At 42.7% G+C, this 25131-nt stretch overlaps 1 protein-coding gene across 2 annotated transcripts in view; it reads left to right on the top strand.

Annotated features, from left to right (window-relative positions):
• The first annotated feature begins 335 nt into the window (after positions 1-335).
• The window catches only part of LOC117322813, a 40272-nt gene continuing 15476 nt past the window's right edge, over positions 336-25131 (top strand). The window contains exons 1-7 of one of the 2 annotated variants that reach the window (XM_033877758.1): positions 336-524; positions 13232-13371; positions 15311-15438; positions 15535-15615; positions 19670-19775; positions 21673-21720; positions 23061-23100. In XM_033877758.1, coding sequence (XP_033733649.1) covers positions 13316-13371; positions 15311-15438; positions 15535-15615; positions 19670-19775; positions 21673-21720; positions 23061-23100 — 459 coding nt within the window. In that variant the 5' untranslated portion in view covers positions 336-524; positions 13232-13315. The remainder of the gene's footprint in view (positions 525-13231; positions 13372-15310; positions 15439-15534; positions 15616-19669; positions 19776-21672; positions 21721-23060; positions 23101-25131) is intronic. The other variant, XM_033877763.1, reaches the window with a different exon arrangement.

The raw sequence follows: 25131 nt of genomic DNA, 5'->3' as shown, positions 1-25131 counted from the left end.
TATGACGTACTGATGATTGTATCTGATTATGACGTACTGATGATTGTACCTGATTAGGACATTCTGATGATTATATCTGATTATGACATACTAATGATTGTATCTGATTATGACATACGTATAATTGTATCTGATTATGACGTACTGATGATTGCGTATGGATATGTTTGGTGTGTCCTATCCTCTGTAACTCTCGTTAGACTTTCGTGAATCTGTTGTATCGATATCGATTGAGTAACATCTGGTTTAGTGATGTATTTACGTATAAAGCTGGCTATAGTGCCATACACAAGTATGCGTCCAGCCTTTATCTGATGCAGTCAGCCGATCGATAAGAAGCTGTGGAGGGTTTAGACACTCTCTAGAAGACGACCAAAATCTAAACAACAGAGATGATGGTGACCAGATGATGTTATGGGTAGCTGGTGATTTGGAGAAATACAACTATTCATTTGTGTAAAGATTTCTTTGGAAGAGGAATTAGATTGATGTGCTGAAGTGCTTAGATTGTCTGAGTACCGACGGTAAGTGATGATTGTCCATTATGTATACAAACACGCCCATGTAGGTATCAGCCGAATTCCACAATGCTGTACAGTATATGCCTACCCTAATCTTCTAAACAATTAACGTTGTACTGGATAAAACTGTACAGTAGTTTAAACGGCAGTTTCCCATTGCTCTAGTTCTACGATGATACGTGGAACAAACAAGGGTCTTCTAACCGTCATAGCTTACTTGTTATTTCAATGCACCTTAATCAATAAACATTAGGTATCCACGACAACCTCCATTATTTCATTTATATCTATTATGACTATACAGCTTCATGGTCAGTAACATCATGGTCAACGTCTGTTTTTAAACTAACTCAAAAAGTTGACCTAAATAACACGAATGGCTAACAGTTAAAGAGTGTTGATCACAAAAGAAATTGTAAAGCATGATTTCAGATGCAGATGGGATGTGATATTGTAGGTTTATCATAGATTCCTACTTATATTACGATACTGTGCCATTTGCAGTATGGTTGATTTGTTGTTCTGATATTACAAAATATACCATTCGACTTCCGGTATATCCTGGATTCCTATTTACAATGCGGCACTGCTACCATTCGACTTCCGGTATATCGTGGATTCCTATTTACAATGCGGCACTGCTACCATTCGACTTCCGGTATATCCTGGATTCCTATTTACAATGCGGCACTGTTACCATTCGACTTCCGGTATATCGTGGATTCCTATTTACAATGCGGTACTGCTGCCGTTCGACTTCCGGTATAACCTGATGTAGTTATGATATAAGCGTTAATTTCATTAACATGTAACCTCCGGTTTATCCTGATTTTCTTGTAGTTATGACATTAGAGAATACTCCATTATCTTCCGAGATAGCCCGATTTCTTCACACCAGGATTTCTAGTATTAATATAACACTAATGCAATTTAACTTCCGGTACAGCCAGGTTTTCTAGTTATGAAATGAAACTGGTGTAATTTAACGTCCGGTATCGACAGGTTTTCTAATGATAATATGACACTGCTGCCATTATTCAACTATCAACTTCCGGTTTTACCAAGTTTTCAGTTATAATATGACACCGAAGTCACTCAATTTCCGCTTAAGCCTGGATTATTTAACATACAACTGCAATTATGACCTTACACTGTAATATATGTACCAAAGTGAAGTTTGGTTTAGCCCGGGGATTATATTTATAAACAATAGCGTTATCGTGTCCGCAACAACGGTGCGTCTCCTATTGTTCTCCTTTGTTTTGGTATCGACTCTATTGTTATTATGTCGTTATGCTGCTGTATGGTGTAGGTCATTTGTTTCTATTACTTTGACGTATCAGCTACAACTAGAACGTATATATAAAGTGAATCCCTGTCAATTTGTCCTCATTATACAGACACTACATTTCACGTGCTCCGTATATATTTGACACAAAACAATTGATTTTCATTAGGAAATTGCTGTACAGCAGAGCAGGGAGTTCCATCAGAGGATGCTCCATAGGGACTATACACTGGTACGGTAGCAATATCTTGGGAGAATAATCGATAATTAAATGATGTTTTTGCGTGATACGTTTCATAATACATTGGGAGCACATTTGGTATAATCTTATTTGGGGTATGACGTGGCTAACACTGGTCTACAAAACACCCAAACACACACTGTTCTGCTCTAGACTAATTTTAGGACTGCTCGACAGCTTTCTTTATCGAACGCGATACACACACCTTTACACCGACAGCTGTGTGTGTTGATGGTTACTGCGTACTTGAGAAAATCCAGGCTGTAAACATCTGAGGTAAATGACAAACGGCACGTTAATTTGAATAGAAAGTTTGTACACGACGGTTAGTGACAGACGACACGTTAGGTCATTTAGAAAGTTTGTACACGACGGTTAGTGACAGACGATACGTTATGTCGTATAGAAAGTGTGTACACGACGGTTAGTGACCGACGACACGTTATGTCGTATAGAAAGTGTGTACACGACGGTTAGTGACCGACGATACGTTAGGTCATATAGAAAGTTTGTACACGACGGTTAGTGACAGACGACACGTTAGGTCATATAGAAAGTGTGTACACGACAGTTAGTGACAGACGACACGTTAGGTCATATAGAAAGTGTGTACACGACGGTTAGTGACAGACGACACGTTAGGTCATATAGAAAGTTTGTACACGACGGTTAGTGACAGACGACAAGTTAGGTCATATAGAAAGTTTGTACACGACGGTTAGTGATAGACGACACGTTAGGTCGTATAGAAAGTGTGTACACGACGGCTAGTGACAGACGACACGCTAGGTCGTATATAAAGTTTGTACACGACGGTTAGTGACAGATTACACGTTAGGTCATATAGAAAGTGTGTACACGACGGTTAGTGACAGACGACAGATTAGGTCATATAGAAAGTGTGTACACGTCGGTTAGTGACAGACGATAGATTAGGTCATATAGAAAGTGTGTACACGACGGTTAGCGACAGACGACACGTTAGGTCATATAGAAAGTGTGTACACGACGGTTAGTGACAGACGACAGATTAGGTCATATAGAAAGTGTGTACACGTCGGTTACTGACAGACGACAGATTATGTCATATAGAAAGTGTGTACACGACGGTTAGTGACAGACGACACGTTAGGTCATATAGAAAGTGTGTACACGACGGTTAGTGACAGACGACACGTTAGGTCATATAGAAAGTGTGTACACGACGGTTAGTGACAGACGACACGTTAGGTCATATAGAAAGTGTGTACACGACGGTTAGTGACAGACGACACGTTAGGTCATATAGAAAGTGTGTACACGACGGTTAGTGACAGACGACACGTTAGGTCATATAGAAAGTTTGTACACGACGGTTAGTGACAGACGACACGTTAGGTCATATATAAAGTGTGTACACGACGGTTAGAGACAGACGGCACGTTAGGTCATATAGAAAGTGTGTACACGACGGTTAGTGACAGACGACACGTTAGGTCATAAAGAAAGTGTGTACACGACGGTTAGTGACAGACGACACGCTAGGTCGTATATAAAGTTTGTACACGACGGTTAGTGACAGATTACACGTTAGGTCATATAGAAAGTGTGTACACGACGGTTAGTGACAGACGACAGATTAGGTCATATAGAAAGTGTGTACACGTCGGTTAGTGACAGACGATAGATTAGGTCATATAGAAAGTGTGTACACGACGGTTAGCGACAGACGACACGTTAGGTCATATAGAAAGTGTGTACACGACGGTTAGTGACAGACGACAGATTAGGTCATATAGAAAGTGTGTACACGTCGGTTACTGACAGACGACAGATTATGTCATATAGAAAGTGTGTACACGACGGTTAGTGACAGACGACACGTTAGGTCATATAGAAAGTGTGTACACGACGGTTAGTGACAGACGACACGTTAGGTCATATAGAAAGTGTGTACACGACGGTTAGTGACAGACGACACGTTAGGTCATATAGAAAGTGTGTACACGACGGTTAGTGACAGACGACACGTTAGGTCATATAGAAAGTGTGTACACGACGGTTAGTGACAGACGACACGTTAGGTCATATAGAAAGTTTGTACACGACGGTTAGTGACAGACGACACGTTAGGTCATATATAAAGTGTGTACACGACGGTTAGAGACAGACGGCACGTTAGGTCATATAGAAAGTGTGTACACGACGGTTAGTGACAGACGACACGTTAGGTCATAAAGAAAGTGTGTACACGACGGTTAGTGACAGACGACACGTTAGGTCATATAGAAAGTGTGTACACGACGGTTAGTGACAGACGACACGTTAGGTCATATAGAAAGTGTGTACACGACGGTTAGTGACAGACGACACAATTAGGTCGTATAGAAAGTGTGTACACGACGGTTAGTGACAGACGACACGTTAGGTCATATAGAAAGTGTGTACACGACGGTTAGTGACAGACGACACGTTAGGTCATATAGAAAGTGTGTACACGACGGTTAGTGACAGACGGCACGTTAGGTCATATAGAAAGTGTGTACACGACGGTTAGTGACAGACGACACGTTAGGTCATATAGAAAGTTTGTACACGACGGTTAGTGATAGACGACACGTTAGGTCATATAGAAAGTGTGTACACGACGGCTAGTGACAGACGACACGTTATGTCGTATAGAAAGTGTGTACACGACGGTTAGTGACAGACGACACGTTATGTCGTATAGAAAGTGTGTACACGTCGGTTAGTGACAGACGACACGTTAGGTCATATAGAAAGTGTGTACACGACGGCTAGTGACAGACGACAGATTAGGTCATACAGAAAGTGTGTACACGACGGTTAGTGACAGACGACAGATTAGGTCATATAGAAAGTTTGTACACGACGGTTAGTGACAGACGACACGTTAGGTCGTATAGAAAGTGTGTACACGACGGTTAGTGACAGACGACACGTTAGGTCATATAGAAAGTTTGTACACGACGGTTAGTGACAGACGACACGTTAGGTCATATAGAAAAGTGTGTACATGACGGTTAGTGACAGACGACACGTTAGGTCACATAGAAAGTGTGTTCACGACGGTTAGTGACAGACGACACGTTAGGTCATATAGAAAGTTTGTACACGACGGCTAGTGACAGACGATACGTTATGTCATATAGAAAGTGTGTACACGACGGTTAGTGACAGACGACACGTTAGGTCATATAGAAAGTGTATACACGACGGTTAGTGACAGACGACACGTTAGGTCATATAGAAAGTGTGTACACGACGGTTAGTGACAGACGACACGCTAGGTCATATAGAAAGTGTGTACACGACGGTTAGTGACAGACGACAGATTAGGTCATATAGAAAGTGTGTACACGACGGTTAGTGACAGACGACACGTTAGGTCATATAGAAAGTGTGTACACGACGGTTAGTGACAGACGACAGATTAGGTCATATAGAAAGTTTGTACACGACGGTTAGTGACAGACGACACGTTAGGTCATACAGAAAGTGTGTACACGACGGTTAGTGACAGACGACAAGTTAGGTCATATAGAAAGTGTGTACACGACGGTTAGTGACAGACGACAGATTAGGTCATATAGAAAGTTTGTACACGACGGTTAGTGACAGACGACACGTTAGGTCGTATAGAAAGTGTGTACACGACGGTTAGTGACAGACGACATATTAGGTCATATAGAAAGTTTGTACACGACGGTTAGTGACAGACGACACGTTAGGTCGTATAGAAAGTGTGTACACGACGGTTAGTGACAGACGACATATTAGGTAATATAGAAAGTGTGTACACGACGGTTAGTGACAGACGACACGTTAGGTCATATAGAAAGTGTGTACACGACGGTTAGTGACAGACGATACGTTAGGTCATATAGAAAGTGTGTACACGACGGTTAGTGACAGACGACAGATTAGGTCATTATAGAAAGTTTGTACACGACGGTTAGTGACAGACGACAGATTAGGTCGTATAGAAAGTTTGTAAAGGACGGTTAGTGACAGACGACAAGTTAGGTCGTATAGAAAGTTTGTACACGACGGTTAATGACAGACGACAAGTTAGGTCGTATAGAAAGTGTGTACACGACGGTTAGTGACAGACGACAGATTAGGTCGTATAGAAAGTGTGTACACGACGGTTAATGACAGACGACAAGTTAGGTCGTATAGAAAGTTTGTACACGACGGTTAGTGACAGACGACGAGTTAGGTCATATAGAAAGTGTGTACACGACGGTTAGTGACAGACGACACGTTAGGTCATATAGAAAGTGTGTACACGACGGTTAGTGACATGACAGTCGACACGTTAGGTCATATAGAAAGTTTGTACATGACGGTTAGTGACAGACGACGAGTTAGGTCATATAGAAAGTGTGTACACGACGGTTAGTGACAGACGACACGTTAGGTCGTATAGAAAGTGTGTACACGACAGTTAGTGACAGACGACACAATTAGGTCGTATAGAAAGTGTGTACACGACGGTTAGGTCATATAGAAAGTGTGTACACGACGGTTAGTGACAGACGACAGATTAGGTCGTATAGAAAGTTTGTAAAGGACGGTTAGTGACAGACGACAAGTTAGGTCATATAGAAAGTTTGTACATGACGGTTAGTGACAGACGACAGATTAGGTCGTATATAAAGTGTGTACACGACGGTTAGTGACAGACGACACGCTAGGTCGTATATAAAGTGTGTACACGACGGTTAGTGACAAACGACACGTTAGGTCGTATAGAAAGTTTGTACACGACGGTTAGTGACAGACGACGAGTTAGGTCATATAGAAAGTGTGTACACGACGGTTAGTGACAGACGACAGATTAGGTCGTATAGAAAGTTTGTACACGACGGTTAGTGACAGACGACGAGTTAGGTCATATAGAAAGTGTGTACACGACGGTTAGTGACAGACGACACGTTAGGTCATATAGAAAGTTTGTACACGACGGTTAGTGACAGACGACGAGTTAGGTCATATAGAAAGTGTGTACACGACGGTTAGTGACAGACGACACGTTAGGTCATATAGAAAGTGTGTACACGACGGTTAGTGACAGACGACACAATTAGGTCATATAGAAAGTGTGTACACGACGGTTAGTGACAGACGACACGTTAGGTCATATAGAAAGTGTGTTCACGACGGTTAGTGACAGACGACAGATTAGGTCATATAGAAAGTTTGTACACGACGGTTAGTGACAAACGACACGTTAGGTCACATAGAAAGTGTGTACACGACGGTTAGTGACAGACGACACAATTAGGTCATATAGAAAGTTTGTACACGACGGTTAGTGACAAACGACACGTTAGGTCACATAGAAAGTTTGTACACGACGGTTAGTGACAAACGACACGTAAGGTCACATAGAAAGTTTGCACACGACGGTTAGTGACAAACGACACGTTAGGTCACATAGAAAGTGTGTACACGACGGTTAGTGACAGACGACACGTTAGGTCATATAGAAAGTGTGTACACGACGGTTAGTGACAGACGACACAATTAGGTCATATAGAAAGTGTGTACACGACGGTTAGTGACAGACGACACGTTAGGTCGTATATAAAGTGTGTACACGACGGTTAGTGACAGACGACATATTAGGTAATATAGAAAGTGTGTACACGACGGTTAGTGACAGACGACACGTTAGGTCGTATAGAAAGTTTGTACACGACGGTTAGTGACAGACGACAGATTAGGTCATATAGAAAGTTTGTACACGACGGTTAGTGACAAACGACACGTTAGGTCACATAGAAAGTGTGTACACGACGGTTAGTGACAGACGACACAATTAGGTCATATAGAAAGTTTGTACACGACGGTTAGTGACAAACGACACGTTAGGTCACATAGAAAGTTTGTACACGACGGTTAGTGACAAACGACACGTTAGGTCACATAGAAAGTTTGCACACGACGGTTAGTGACAAACGACACGTTAGGTCACATAGAAAGTGTGTACACGACGGTTAGTGACAGACGACATATTAGGTAATATAGAAAGTGTGTACACGACGGTTAGTGACAGACGACACGTTAGGTCGTATAGAAAGTTTGTACACGACGGTTAGTGACAGACGACACAATTAGGTCGTATAGAAAGTGTGTACACGACAGTTAGATAAACAATCGTAAGGATACATCAAACCACACCTACATCTTTGGCATTCTGATGGAAAGGACACATACTAAGTTCACATTTACTGTATCTCTAATGAATACATTTAACTTTAATTATTTATCATCATGGTTGTACAGGGATAAATGAATTCGACATCCGTGTGATGCGGAACGACAATTCGACAACATTCTAACTCATTACACTTTGTCTGTTAAATAAAACGTAAGAGTAACAAAATTATATGTTTCTCGTTGCCCGATCTACAGCTGTATAATAACACATTAACACTGTTTGTATAGCCCTATATAAACAAGCATGTAGCAACTGTGAAGATACCCGATATATATCTACACGTATTAGGTCCATGTCACAAGTTTTCCAAAATACTCCCTAATGATATTATCGATTAGCAGGTTAAGATTAAGGTAAGATTTTGCTACAAATGCAATAAAATCGGGCGTGACATAACACCTACCTTACATAAATGGATAAATAAGATATTTATTTACCCCAAAACACACATTTAGTCCCATATATGTGTTCTATTCCATCCGTATAGACCCTCCCACACTGGGGCTGTTGTCTGAAAAAAATAAAATTAGAGTCAGCAGACAGGGGCTGTTGTCTGAAAAAAGTGAAATTGGTGTCAGCAGACAGGGGCTGTTGTCTGAAAAAAATAAAATTGGTGTCAGCAGACAGGGGCTGTTGTCTGAAAAAAATAAAATTGGTGTCAGCAGACAGGGGCTGTTGTCTGAAAAAAATAAAATTGGTGTCAGCAGACAGGGGCTGTTGTCTGAAAAAAATAAAATTGGTGTCAGCAGAATGGGGTTGTCTGAAAAAAAATGATATTAGAGTCAGCAGACTGAAGTTGTTGTCTGAAAACATTATACTAGAGTCAGCAAAATAGGGTTGTTGTGTGGAAAAAATATATTGGTGTCAGCAGAATTGGGCTGTTGTCTGAAAAAAATGATATTGGTGGCTGCAGAATGTGTCCACTAAATTTTCTAAAGTTATGAGACTGCTGAGGGGATTCGGTCATGCTCTCAATACTGACGTCATCTTTATTGATAACCTTACCACCAGATGGGGATTAAACATTCTCTCCTGGGACTCTAAATCATTGTAATTTTATAGATAAAGTCGTCGTTTATTGTTGTTGTGTCAGGGAGTACTGCTAACGTTTCATCGACTTATATTGTACTTAAACGAATCTTATACTATAGTAAACCATCAGATATACATCATATAATCTATAGATTAATTATCTTCCATTTAATCATGACGTCAAACTGTCACCTTTGTTATGACTTCACAAAACATTTCCTAGAAACACTGTATCTATGCAGTTGATGTTATCAAGCATTATACAGGTTCAGAAATAAAAGCAGGTATGCTTCAAACAACGTGTTTTTTCAAGTGTATTTTTTATATATATTATTCGTATGTATGTCAAACAACAAAACATATAAAACAACCAAAAACCGCCATTCGTTCATATCATTTTCATCAAAATTAGTTAAAATGCTTATTAAGTATGGCACAAAACCTTACCTTCATACAGTCATCTGACTTCAAAGTCCATCGACGACGTCAGCCGGGACCACCTCTCACTGGGCGTTTCGACTCCTATCCTGGAACGCCCTAAAGGTGGCGAGTCGACAGTGATTGGACCAAATCACTGCCCGTCGATGGATGGCTTCTAGCTCCTGTCCTCCCTTCTCCACCAAAGTCAGCTGGACGCCTTCTCTGCTGTTGTTGCCAGTCGTTGTACAGCTGCCCTTTCGGTCTTTCCCCTGGATTCCTACAGCAGCAAACATCCTCGACATGGACTGTGCAGGGAATCCTCTGCACCCCTATTTCTACTGGCATGACCAACACACCATCATTCGCATTCACGTCATCAGCAAGGTTGGCGTACTTCTCTCTTTTCCGTTCGTATGCCTCTTGACATCGCTTTTCCCAGGGGACAGTCAGCTCAAGCATTATCATTTTCTTCCCTTGCTGTGACCACAGTAGAATATTTGGACGAAGGTTGATAAGGACGATCTCTGGAAAAACCAGTAAACCCGAATCTCCCAGTTCTGAGCTCCGTCCTGTATCCCCCCTGGGGTACTGTTGTTTTGCTGTCTGACTCTCAAGATCTTACAAAGTTAATGTAGGGCTGTTGTTTCATACATCTTCTCTTTTTCTGCCTTTCTTTTTCCAACGTGTTAAAGCTCCCGCTGAACCCTGTTGTACCTCCATGTATATCTCCCCTGGGTAAAAGTAGTTTACACGATGACAGTACATGGGCCAAGTTACCCAGAGGATCACACAGCGAGCACCTGGGGTTTTCTGTCATTCCCCATCGTTCCAATGGTTCCAATTTCCAGATGTCTGACCATGTACAATGCCTTTCAGTTGTCTCCCATCTCATCCATGCACCCCGTGCTCCCATTCCCGCCATCTTTGACTTCCGGATCTCTTCCAGCTTAGCCTTTTCCACCTTAAACTCTTCCACCATTGATGATATGGGTAGTTGTAATTTTGCTGTCGTGCTGTACAGGCCCACACTGGTAAAACTTGGAGAGACTCCAAGCCAACGTCGTAGAAACTTGTTGATCTTTCTCTCAAGAGCTTCAACTTTAGTAATGGTGACATCGTACATTGTGTGAATCCAAGTCAGGGGAGGGAAAAGTTTATGCTTGTAAATACAGCATTTTAATTTCACGCTGGCATCAAACCACTTCCCAAAGCACTTGATTGGATTGTCCACAATCGTTGGTATATCCTCCTGCTGTATTGAGAGCTTGAACTTTCTGGTCACCTTCCCTCTTTTCAAGACGAGACATCTAGATTCCCTCGGTTTAAACTTCATCCTTGCCCATCCAACAATTGCCTCTAGAGCCGATATGATCCATCACCCCTGTACATGTGTGGTAGTTGTTATCGTCAGGTTGTCCACGAATCCTCTATTTGGTGGTGATCGCATTCCTGATGAAGTTTTAGGTCCTTTAGTTACCCTGTCTGTTGCATTGATGATCAAATTCATCCCTATCCCAAAGAGTATGACAGATATCGTGCATCCAGTCACGATACCCTTCTCAAGTGCTTGCCATGATGTTGATATCTCTCCAACTGTAAACCGGATCCTGATGTTAATAAAATAGCACTTCACAATTGTTTGGATATGTTCCGGGATGTGATAATGTTCCAGAGCCTTGAAGATCAGTTAGTGGGGACAGAACCGTATGCATTGGCGAGGTCCAACCAAACAACTGTTAAGTCTCCGTGATTAATCTTTGTTTCTGTGATAAGCTGCCTGATTGCACTGGTGTGTTCGATACATCCTGGGAATCCTGGAATCCCTCCTTTTTGCACAGGAGGATATATATACTCATCAGATGTCATGTATGTAGGCATTCTTCAGTCGAGTATGGCAAAGAAAATTTGCTTCTGAACTGGTTTAGGAATGCAGAGTTCTTCTCCTTCGGAATAAATATTTCTTCCGTCGTCAGCCAGCATTCCGGAATTTTCCCCTTCCTCCAGATCCCCCAGAGACCCCAGAGCCGTCGTAGAAATTTTGGGCACATCTTGTAAACTTTGTAAGGTATACCAATTGGCCCTGGCATCACAATGTGTCTCTTCCACATGTTGCTCTATTTCTTGTTTGGAGACGTCCAACTTACCAGATCTCTCTCCACCCAAAAGTGAGGTTGTAAACTTGTATGGGTTGGCTATAAATGCTGCCCTTTCCCTTGTTGTCTCCGATCTTCTCTTTCTATATCTTTCAGCCTTCTGTAGTGTTTTAAGCTTTCCGCTATTGTCAGATCTTAATTGCTGTAATCCAAACAACATCTCTTGCTTATTTGCATCCCTGTATTGTCGCCTCAGTACCTCCAGTTCTTTCCGAAGTTTTGCCACGTCCTGTTGTCTTCTGTTAGGCTGGTGGACTACTCCTGCTCTTCTCTCTTCTACACCAAATCTCTCACAGCTGACAATACAAACAATCATTGTCAGTGACTTTCTCCTTTTCTTCTCCACTCCTGCCCTGCAGCGTTGCTTCCAATACACTATCTAGGTCTTCATACAGTTGTTTCCATCTGCTTTTGTCAAATATCTTAGGCCAATTCACCCGTTCCCTCCTCCTCTCTGTGTGGTCATTGTCTGCTTGAGCCCCTTGACTCGCTTCTCCCCCTAATGAATTCGGGGTGTCTGGCTGTGATGTCACATCAGCAGAGAGGTCCTCAGCACTGTGGTGTGACTCTTTGCTGGGAACCTTCTGCGTCTCATCAGGTCTCCTACCTGTGCGCTGCTGATGTATCGCTCCAGGTTGGCACCTCGCTTTCGCCTGGTGGATCCGCAATCTACCCAAGTTCTTGTAGACCTTTCCACACTTGCACTTCGACTACTTCGTCTTTTCTCCAATCAAAGTCCGTTGTACTAGCCATGTCTTTGCCGTGTGTTCTGCTATGTTGAATCTTTCATCCCCCCCTCCCCTCCCTCCCTTTCTCGGAAGACTCTTTGGTGTTGTTATGTTGTCTCACTCGTAGCTGGTTGTAGGTCTCCTCCTCGCGGAAGGTGTGGAGTGGGATGCTACCTCACTACACCCTGGTACTAGTCTTTCCATTGTCACCATTCTGTTCTCGGTTGTCATCCAGTCTTTCCTAGCAGTCATTGGGTTATCCAGTTGAAAAAATACCATCATACAGTCATCTGACTGCAAAATCCATCGACGTCGTCAGTCATGACCACTTTTCACTGAGCGTTTCGTGTAAAATATTCATTTGAAATTTGAAGAACCGAGTACCATCAGATTATCTGTTCATTCACATCTACTCTAGTTCTGTGATCAGTTGTGATAAATGTTTTATCATAATGTGGCATAGAAATAGTGGCCCGTATGACGTAGGTACGTAATAATGAGTATACAACACAAGAAATCGTCACAAATAGGATATAACAAATAGATAAATTGTTGAAGATTGATATAATTACTCAACTGTTTAATAAACATATTTAATAATCTGTTTCACATATTGCAGAGTCATCCTAGAGGAGTGGATTCGTCTATATAGGACAGTCGGAGCAGGATCCGCCCTGGTTACCCCCAGTGGGACTGGCCATCAATGGAAATGAGTAACTTAGATGGACAGAAGGGCAAAAAGTTATACACGGAGGAACAGTATGTATAACAGCATTTTATCCGACCATTCCCAATTCTTACGTATAAAGGTACAACGACACCTGTCCGACCATTCCCCATTCTTACGTATACAGGTACAGCGACACCTGTCCGACCATTCCCCATTCTTACGTATAAAGGTACAACGACACCTGTCCGACCAATCCCCATTGTTACGTATACAGGTACAACGACACCTGTCCGACCATTCCCCATTGTTACGTATACAGGTACAACGACACCTGTCCGACCATTCCCCATTATTACGTATACAGGTACAACGACACCTGTCCGACCATTCCCCATTCTTACGTATACAGGTACAACGACACCTGTCCGACCATTCCCCATTCTTACGTATAAAGGTACACGGGAAGTTTTGAGTCTGTATGTTCCAGCATTTGATATCGTGCGGATTCTGATGAAACGATATATGCTATTTCCCAACTAACAGACCAGATACAGGGATTTAGTCGCCAGGCTGCCTAATAACGACATTTATTACAGCAGGCGTATTTCATACTGAGTTTTACATGTTTACCAACTATTATCTTCGCCATGTTCACCTCCATACATTTAAACCGAAGAATACAATGATAGAAAAGTGTAACATTTAGGAACAGACGGTCTGAATTATGGAAGTTATATTTTCTCAATTCCATAACCTTAGAAAACAAACAGAACTGGGATAAGAATATCAATAATCATCTAATGTATGGAAGGCAGTATAGAACATACTAAGTAAGGACATCGCTATACGTTATCTGATATCTACAGGTGTATGCTGTAAAGTAAGTATAACACTACGATAAGTATCCCAAAAGAATGAATTAAAAACAGGAAAATCTGACCTTAAGTCGACAAATGAAGCACGTATATCACACTCCAAAAATCCCTGTAACTTTAAAGAAGTTGTTGGTTTATTTTGTTCCCTGAAACGAAAAAATAAGGTTATTGTACGATCTTCTTTATCACACTAACCTTGTCATGGCTGTCTGACAAGTCGATCGGAGGTCTTTACCAGTTACTAATTAATATCAATGAAAAATAGATTAATTCATTACTCAATTACTGTTCCCAGATAAGTCTTTTACAAGATTGTTTCCTTTATAGCTACTATGGCAATCAAAAGAAAAGTACAAGTAATCATACTGGCCACAACAAACACTTAAGATATCATGAATAATACACACCTGTCGAAGTGCTTATATTCATCAAAGCACGATTGTAACTGTTCAATGTGTTATAGTCTGTTTCGTGTTAGTCATATTTCTTTAACCAAGACGGACAGCCTATCGGAAGTCCTTATGTTAGTTGACGAAATCGACAATAAACCGATAGTGTTTCCAATGTTCATTAAAACAGTCAATATTCATTATCATAGATACAAGGCAGATACATAAATCAGACAGAGTACACAAGAACGGGATCATGGACAACACGTCCATCTTCCTTGATGGCTGATATTGCTATCTCACGCAGATCTCACCAAGTCGTGACACCAGTTATACTAGTTTATATTAGTCACGCTTGTTATCCCGGACGGAAGGGGTCTTACTGAGGAAGGAAACCGGAGAACCCGGGGATTACCCACCTAGTCGGGCAGGTGACCCGGTACTTGTTCACGTGGGACCCAATGTATTTAAATTTGCTGTTAACAAGATTAGATTGGAATCCGTGTTTTTGTTTTTAATTTGGTCAATGGTAGGAAGGATGGGGTCAGCACAATCGTCCTTGGTATTCCTAGGACTGACCTAATTCTGCTGTATTCCTGATATAAGTCCGCCAACGATAGGTTATAAATCTTTTATCTTCAAAAGTTATTTCTAACGTATCCAAATAGGTACCAACAAATAGCGATCGTATGTTTAGTTATTACAAGTGTAACATTAAGTAAACATCACCAAATTATTCCACCAAGACAATATTTATTTTTCAGGTGTTCCAGTGAGGAAGCTAAGATAATAGTCGCCGAGGAACCAGAGATCCTTAGTAAGGCGCACGTTCTACTGTTAAATCTGTCATGGTTTGGACTCAGTCTTATGTTTCTGCTGTTGTCTGTGGAGGGTAAGATATTTTCATATCCTCATTGATGCTTTAAACATGTCCCCACTAGCAGGAAAGTATGCCATTTACATACAATATACATATTTACTCTCACAGTGGTTCCTGCCCAGATCCGGTCGCTGGTTGGTGAGGCCGCCAAGGGGCGATGGCTTGGTGGCATGGTGGCAAGCGGGGCAGGTAGGCTAACTATACTGCCACTTACATAATGTAATATACATCTGTAGGAGGACAAGTGTATTCTGCTGCATGGACGTACTAGTCACGGAAACCAAGGTTAAACCAAGAGTATGTCACTCTCCTGGACGTACTAGTCACGGAAACCTAGGTTAAACCAAGAGTATGTCACGTCCTGGACGTACTAGTCACGGAAACCTAGGTTAAACCAAGAGTAGGTCACGTCCTGGACGTACTAGTCACGGAAACCTAGGTTAAACCAAGAGTAGGTCACGTCCTGGACGTACTAGTCACGGAAACCTAGGTTAAACCAAGAGAAGGTAACGTCCTGGACGTACTAGTCACGGAAACCTAGGTTAAACCAAGAGTATGTCACGTCCTGGACGTACTAGTCACGGAAACCTAGGTTAAACCAAGAGTATGTCACGTCCTGGACGTACTAGTCACGGAAACCTAGGTTAAACCAAGAGTAGGTCACGTCCTGGACGTACTAGTCACGGAAACCTAGGTTAAACCAAGAGTAGGTCACGTCCTGGACGTACTAGTCACGGAAACCTAGGTTAAACCAAGAGTATGTCACGTCCTGGACGTACTAGTCACGGAAACCTAGGTTAAACCAAGAGTAGGTCACGTCCTGGACGTACTAGTCACGGAAACCTAGGTTAAACCAAGAGTATGTCACGTCCTGGACGTACTAGTCACGGAAACCTAGGTTAAACCAAGAGTAGGTCACGTCCTGGACGTACTAGTCACGGAAACCTAGGTTAAACCAAGAGTATGTCACGTCCTGGACGTACTAGTCACGGAAACCTAGGTTAAACCAAGAGTATGTCACGTCCTGGACGTACTAGTCACGGAAACCTAGGTTAAACAAAGAGTATGTCACATCCTGGACGTACTAGTCACGGAAACCTAGGTTAAACCAAGAGTATGTCACGTCCTGGACGTACTAGTCACGGAAACCTAGGTTAAACCAAGAGTATGTCACGTCCTGGACGTACTAGTCACGGAAACCTAGGTTAAACCAAGAGTAGGTCACGTCCTGGACGTACTAGTCACGGAAACCTAGGTTAAACCAAGAGTATGTCACGTCCTGGACGTACTAGTCACGGAAACCTAGGTTAAACCAAGAGTAGGTCACGTCCTGGACGTACTAGTCACGGAAACCTAGGTTAAACCAAGAGTAGGTCACGTCCTGGACGTACTAGTCACGGAAACCTAGGTTAAACCAAGAGTAGGTCACGTCCTGGACGTACTAGTCACGGAAACCAAGGTTAAACAAAGAGTATGTCACATCCTGGACGTACTAGTCACGGAAACCTAGGTTAAATCAAGAGTAGGTCACGTCCTGGACGTACTAGTCACGGAAACCTAGGTTAAACAAAGAGTATGTCACGTCCTGGACGTACTAGTCACGGAAACCTAGGTTAAACCAAGAGTATGTCACGTCCTGGACGTACTAGTCACGGAAACCTAGGTTAAACCAAGAGTATGTCACGTCCTGGACGTACTAGTCACGGAAACCTAGGTTAAACCAAGAGTATGTCACGTCCTGGACGTACTAGTCACGGAAACCTAGGTTAAACCAAGAGTATGTCACGTCCTGGACGTACTAGTCACGGAAACCTAGGTTAAACCAAGAGTAGGTCACGTCCTGGACGTACTAGTCACGGAAACCTAGGTTAAACCAAGAGTAGGTCACGTCCTGGACGTACTAGTCACGGAAACCTAGGTTAAACCAAGAGAAGGTAACGTCCTGGACGTACTAGTCACGGAAACCTAGGTTAAACCAAGAGTATGTCACGTCCTGGACGTACTAGTCACGGAAACCTATGTTAAACCAAGAGTAGGTCACGTCCTGGACGTACTAGTCACGGAAACCTAGGTTATACAAAGAGTATGTCACATCCTGGACGTACTAGTCACGGAAACCTAGGTTAAACCAAGAGTAGGTCACGTCCTGGACGTACTAGTCACGGAAACCTAGGTTAAACAAAGAGTATGTCACGTCCTGGACGTACTAGTCACGGAAACCTAGGTTAAACCAAGAGTATGTCACGTCCTGGACGTACTAGTCACGGAAACCTAGGTTAAACCAAGAGTATGTCACGTCCTGGACGTACTAGTCACGGAAACCTAGGTTAAACCAAGACTAGGTCACGTCCTGGACGTACTAGTCACGGAAACCTAGGTTAAACCAAGAGTAGGTCACGTCCTGGACGTACTAGTCACGGAAACCTAGGTTAAACAAAGAGTATGTCACGTCCTGGACGTACTAGTCACGGAAACCTAGGTTAAACAAAGAGTATGTCACGTCCTGGACGTACTAGTCACGAAAACCTATGTTAAACCAAGAGTATGTCACGTCCTGGACGTACTAGTCACGGAAACCTAGGTTAAACCAAGAGTATGTCACGTCCTGGACGTACTAGTCACGGAAACCTAGGTTAAACCAAGAGTAGGTCACGTCCTGGACGTACTAGTCACGGAAACCTAGGTTAAACCAAGAGTAGGTCACGTCCTGGACGTACTAGTCACGGAATCCTAGGTTAAACAAAGAGTATGTCACGTCCTGGACGTACTAGTCACGGAAACCTAGGTTAAACCAAGAGTATGTCACGTCCTGGACGTACTAGTCACGGAAACCTAGGTTAAACCAAGAGTAGGTCACGTCCTGGACGTACTAGTCACGGAAACCTAGGTTAAACCAAGAGTAGGTCACGTCCTGGACGTACTAGTCACGGAAACCTAGGTTAAACCAAGAGTAGGTCACGTCCTGGACGTACTAGTCACGGAAACCTAGGTTAAACCAAGAGTATGTCACGTCCTGGACGTACTAGTCACGGAAACCTAGGTTAAACCAAGAGTAGGTCACGTCCTGGACGTACTAGTCACGGAAACCTAGGTTAAACAAAGAGTATGTCACGTCCTGGACGTACTAGTCACGGAAACCTAGGTTAAACCAAGAGTAGGTCACGTCCTGGACGTACTAGTCACGGAAACCTAGGTTAAACCAAGAGTATGTCACGTCCTGGACGTACTAGTCACGGAAACCTAGGTTAAACCAAGAGTATGTCACGTCCTGGACGTACTAGTCACGGAAACCTAGGTTAAACCAAGAGTATGTCACGTCCTGGACGTACTAGTCACGGAAACCTAGGTTAAACCAAGAGTAGGTCACGTCCTGGACGTACTAGTCACGGAAACCTAGGTTAAACCAAGAGTATGTCACGTCCTGGACGTACTAGTCACGGAAACCTAGGTTAAACCAAGAGTATGTCACGTCCTGGACGTACTAGTCACGGAAACCTAGGTTAAACCAAGAGTATGTCACGTCCTGGACGTACTAGTCACGGAAACCTAGGTTAAACCAAGAGTAGATCACGTCCTGTAAACGAAATGTACCAGAAGGACGAGGGATATCCATGAACTATGGAATTACAATAGAATGATATGTGTCCAAAAGAGTAAGAACATAATACCAGGTAATATGTTTGTATATAGACATTAAATCTGTTCCAAAAGAATGGCATTTTGACTAGTCAGTATGTATGTCAGTTTCCTGAAACATTGAATGTTCTACAATAAATGGGAATATGCGTCGTAAGTGAAATAAAGAGGATATCTTATAGTGTCTTCAGTAATACTGAATATAGTATCTAAGTAACTCTTCGATATTCTGTTTATTAAAGTTTTGTAACAAAATATACCTGGTTAATTTTTTCCATCGTAGTTTGTAAGCAGTGTTTTGATTGGTAAAATAAGAAAATATATTTTTCACTGTCGCTTTTATAGAATGAATAATTCTCGATATTTCACAGGTGAAAATATAACAATAATAATCAATGAATATTATACAGTATTCTATAATCGTTGGCATAGTTACATTGTTTAGTGCTGTGTTCCCTCCAACATCTGACTGTAATGATGAGAATGACCCAGGATATTGTCGGTTCCTAGCACACCATTCGATTATCAGTGTGGCAAGGTAATTACACAGTTTACCAGCTCGAACTTGCCATGATTTGATTTGATTTATGAGAATGTTATATTTCAGCGGTGACTTTCATCACAAGTCCTCTAATTGGCATGCTAAGTGACAGGCTGACTCTGCAGGCTGGTAAACGGAGACCGGTAATGATAGCGGGCACTGTCGCTTTATGGTAAACGTTATTAGCATCATAGAAAATCATTCCTAGTCGATTTAATTATCTTGTTAATGTCGTAAAATTAACAATTGATTTCTGAAACTAAAGACTCTCAGGAGTAAAACCAGTGACCATAGGTAGAATTTGCAGCATTTCTAAAGTATATGTAGTTTTGTTTTACAAAACTACAAAACAAAACTACATTATGGATTCAGAGCCATCCCTACCCACTCCTCCTTCACCCCTACCCCAAACGCTACCCAATCCTACCCCCACCCTACCCCGTCTTCTCCTCCATACCTAACTCCACTCCTACCACCACTCCTACCTCAACTGCTACCCCCACCACTACCCCTACCCCACCACTACCCCATCACAACCCACTTCCCCCACCCCTACCTCCATCCCTACCCCTTCTCCTTCCCCCACCCCTAGCTCCACCCCTACCCCTTCTCCTTCCCCCACCCCTACCTCCATCCCTACCCCTTCTCCTTCCCCCACCCCTAGCTCCATCTCTACCCCTTCTCCTTCCCCCACCCCTAGCTCCATCCCTACCCCTTCTCCTTCCCCCACCCCTACCTCCACCCCTACCCCTTCTCCTTCCCCCCACCCCTACCCTCCACCCCTACCCCTTCTCCTTCCCCCACCCCTACCTCCATCCCTACCCCTTCTCCTTCCCCCACCCCTAGCTCCATCCCTACCCCTTCTCCTTCCCCACCCCTACCTCCATCCTACCCCTTCTCCTTCACCCACCCCTACCTCCACCCCTACCCCTTCTCCTACTCCCACCCCTAGCTCCATCCCTACCCCTTCTCCTTCCCCCACCCCTAGCTCCACCCCTACCCCTTCTCCTTCCCCCACCCCTACCTCCACCCCTACCCCTTCTCCTTCCCCCCCCTAGCTCCATCCCTACCCCTTCTCCTTCCCCCCCCTACCTCCACCCCTACCCCTTCTCCTACTCCCACCCCAAGCTCCATCCCTACCCCTTCTCCTTCCCCCACCCCTAGCTCCACCCTACCCCTCTCCTTCCCCCACCCCTACCTCCACCCCTACCCCTCCTTCCCACCCACCCACCCAGCCATCCATCCCATACCGACTCACCTATCCCGCCACCCCCACCCTACCTCCACCCCTATCCCTTCTCCTTCCCCCACCCTACCTCCACCCCTACCCCTACCCCTTCTCATTCCCCCACCCCTAACTCCACACCCCTACCCCCTTCTCCTTCCCCCACCCCTACCTCACACCTACACCCCTTCTCGTCCTTCCCCACCCCTAACCTCCACCCTACCGCCACTTCTCCTGCCCCACACCCCGTAGCCCATCCCTAACCCCCTTCCTCCTTCCCCCACCCTACTCCCCACCCCTAACTCCACCCCTACCCCATTCTCCTTCCCCCACCGCCTACCTCCACCCCTACCACCCTTCTCCTTCCCCACACCCTAGGCTCCATCCCTACCCCTTCTCCTTCCCCCACCCCTAACTCCACCCCTACCCCTTCTCCTTCCCCCACCCCTAGCTCCATCCCTCCCCCTTCTCCTTCCCCCCACCCCTAGCTCCATCCCTACCCCTTCTCCTTCCCCCACCCCTAGCTCCATCCCTACCCCTTCTCCTTCCCCCACCCCTACCTCCACCCCTACCCCTTCTCCTTCCCCCACCCCTACCTCTACCCCTACCCCTTCTCCTCATCCGGTCACAGTATGTAGTCTACTTAACATGATGCCGTATTTCTTTTGTTATAAACTGATGTCATTGCACTTCATTGCTACTTAATTTGTGACACTGATGGAAAATTCAGGACAAATTTGATTATGGACTTTTTAGATATCACAGAACTAATTTTACTATATATAGGTATATTGTGGCAGTCAGCATCTGTTCATTCTCACTGTTCTTTATTCTTTTGTTATAGCTTGGGACTGATCGGAATGGCTTTGAGTTCATCAAAAGTTACATTATTGTAAGTATGGAATTCTTTCATATGAACCTATAGGGATTTATATCCGAAAGGTGGAATTAATCATAACTGAGTGTAAATTTAACAATTAACCGCTTGTTAGATTGTATTTATTGTCAATATAACAATTAACCGCTTGTTAGATTGTATTTATTGTCAATATAACAATTAACCGCTTGTTAGATTGTATTTATTGTCAATATAACAATTAACCTCTTGTTAGATTGTATTTATTGTCAATATAACAATTAACCGCTTGTTAGATTGTATTTATTGTCAATATAACAAATTACATCTTGTTAGATTATATGTTTTGTCAATATACATACACTTGGTGATATATAAATAGAACGGGCGCCATGAATATTTATCTGTAACCCAGACGCTGATAGGCCCTCCGGCGTGAAATATCCGCATTTTCGGAATACACTCACCACATATATTTTTGCTGCATACAGCAGTGATGGAAAACAGCTGTATTTTAGAATCTTAGGACGTTCGTCAATTCCACTGACCTTCAAAGTGGGACAACGTTTAAAAACGAACATATTTGGAACAATATTGATACCGCTTCCCTTAAAAATGCTTAATTTTGATGACTATTGCAGGATAAATAGAATACATGGTCAGTGTCTTGAAATATAAGCTGTGTTTTTGGCTCGGGACAGGAGTACAAAAATGGCTGGCCGAGGTTTGTCATTTTTGTCTTTCTTTACTCTCGCAAAATACAGCTTATATTTTAAGACACTGATCAAATATTCTCTATGAATACTGTATAGCTGTTAAATTTCGTGGCCGTAAAATTTTGCGATTTCCTTTATGGAATGTATTTGCAGGAGTTTAATTTCACCGAGTTCTGAATTGAGCCTCTTTGTTCATATTGTGTGGGTTTAACCACCAACTGATCAATGCGCCTTTCTAACATAGATCAAATTACAGAGAGTGAAATGTGAATGACAGGTTTAAATAAAAATCGACGAGGTATTAAATTTTTCAAAATTTTATGCATTTGCGAATTTAACGAAATTTAAACCTTCGCAAATATTACCAGTTGATACAATTGTGATGTACTAAAAACGAATATAGCCTTCTGGCACCTGCACCATCCCTCACCAACATCAGAACATAGTGCCCTCAGAAGATTGTATTGTCCGTTCACTGAAATGAGTTAAGATTATCTATTTTGATACCGCGGCACATGTTCAAATTATTTGTTTCTCTATCATTGTTTGTTAATGATGTAAACATTATAAGTCATTCCTCAATACATTGTAGTTATATATTTTTTTAACTTTACTTCTTATGTATGTTTTAAACAAAAGATGAATTTACTTATTGCACAGGAGATCTGGAGTCGATCTGTCTCAAAATTCATCGGATACGGTAAGTAAGGGCCATAATTTTCATGTTTATGTATCCCACCCCGTCACACATAGAACACCTTATAACTAATTATAGTCTATATCTCCCACCCCGTCACACATAGAACACCTTATAACTAATTATAGTCTATATCTCCCACCCCGTCACACATAGAACACCTCATAACTAATTATAGTCTATATCTCCCACCCTGTCACACATAGAACACCTTATAACTAATTATAGTCTATATCTCCCACCCCGTCACACATAGAACACCTTATAACTAATTATAGTCTATATCTCTCACCCCGTCACACATAGAACACCTTATAACTAATTATAGTCTATATACCCCCCCCCCCCCCCCCCCCCCCCCCCCCGGTCTCACATAGAACACCTTATACTAATTATAGTCTATATCTCCCACCCCGTCACACATAGAACACCTTATAAACTAATTATAGTCTATATCTCCCCCCCCGTCACACATAGAACACCTTATAACTAATTATAGTCTATATACCCCCCCCCCCCCCACCCCCCGTCTCACATAGAACACCTTATAACTAATTATAATCTATATCTCCCACCCCGTCACACATAGAACACCTTATAACTAATTATAGTCTATATCTCTCACCCCGTCACACATAGAACACCTTATAACTAATATTAAGTCTATATACCCCCCCCCCCCCCCCCCCCCACCCCCGGTCTCACATAGAACACCTTATACTAATTATAGTCTATATCTCCCACCCCGTCACACATAGAACACCTTATAACTAATTATAGTCTATATCTCCCACCCCGTCACACATAGAACACCTTATAACTAATTATAGTCTATATACCCCCCCCCCCCCCCCCCCACCCCCCGTCTCACATAGAACACCTTATAACTAATTATAATCTATATCTCCCACCCCGTCTCACATAGAACACCTTATAACTAATTATAGTCTATATCTCCCACCCCGTCACACATAGAACACCTTATAACTAATTATAGTCTATATCTCCCACCCCGTCACACATATAACACCTTATAACTAATTGTAGTCTATATCTCCCACCCCGTCACACATAGAACACCTTATAATCAATTTTAGTCTATCTCCCATCCCCGTCACACATAGAACACCTTATAATCAATTATAGTCTATATCTCCCACCCCGTCACACATAGAACACCTTATAACTAATTATAGTCTATATCTCCCACCCCGTCACACATAGAACACCTTATAACTAATTATAGTCTATATCTCCCACCCCGTCACACATAGAACACCTTATAACTAATTATAGTCTATATCTCCCACCCCGTCACACATAGAACACCTTATAACTAATTATAGTCTATATCTCCCACCCCGTCACACATAGAACACCTTATAACTAATTATAGTCTATATCTCCCACCCCGTCACACATAGAACACTTTAAAACTAATTATAGTCTATATATCCCACCCCGTCACACATAGAACACCTTATAACCAATTATAGTCTATATCTCCCACCCCGTTACACAGAGAACACCGTATAACTAATTATAGTCTATATCTCCCACCCCGTCACACATAGAACACCTTATAACTAATTATAGTCTATATCTCTCACCCCGTCACACATAGAACACCTTATAACTAATTATAGTCTATATCTCCCACCCCGTCACACATAGAACACCTTATAACCAATTATAGTCTATATCTCCCACCCCGTCACACATAGAACACCTTATAACTAATTATAGTATATATCTCCCACCCCGTCACACATAGAACACCTTATAACTAATTATAGTCTATATATCCCACCCCGTCACACACAGAACACCTTATAACTAATTATAGTATATATCTCCCACCCCGTCACACATAGAACACCTTATAACTAATTATAGTCTATATCTCCCACCCCGTCACAAATAGAACACTTCATAACTAATTATAGTCTATATCTCCCACCCCGTCACACATAGAACACCTTATAACTAATTATAGTCTATATCTCCCACCCCGTCACACATAGAACACCTTAT

This window comes from Pecten maximus, chromosome 1, assembly GCF_902652985.1.
Source record: "Pecten maximus chromosome 1, xPecMax1.1, whole genome shotgun sequence".
In the NCBI taxonomy this organism is placed as follows: domain Eukaryota; kingdom Metazoa; phylum Mollusca; class Bivalvia; order Pectinida; family Pectinidae; genus Pecten; species Pecten maximus.
The sequence above is the reverse complement of the archived record's forward strand: the minus strand, read 5'-3'. Positions and strand labels throughout refer to the sequence as shown.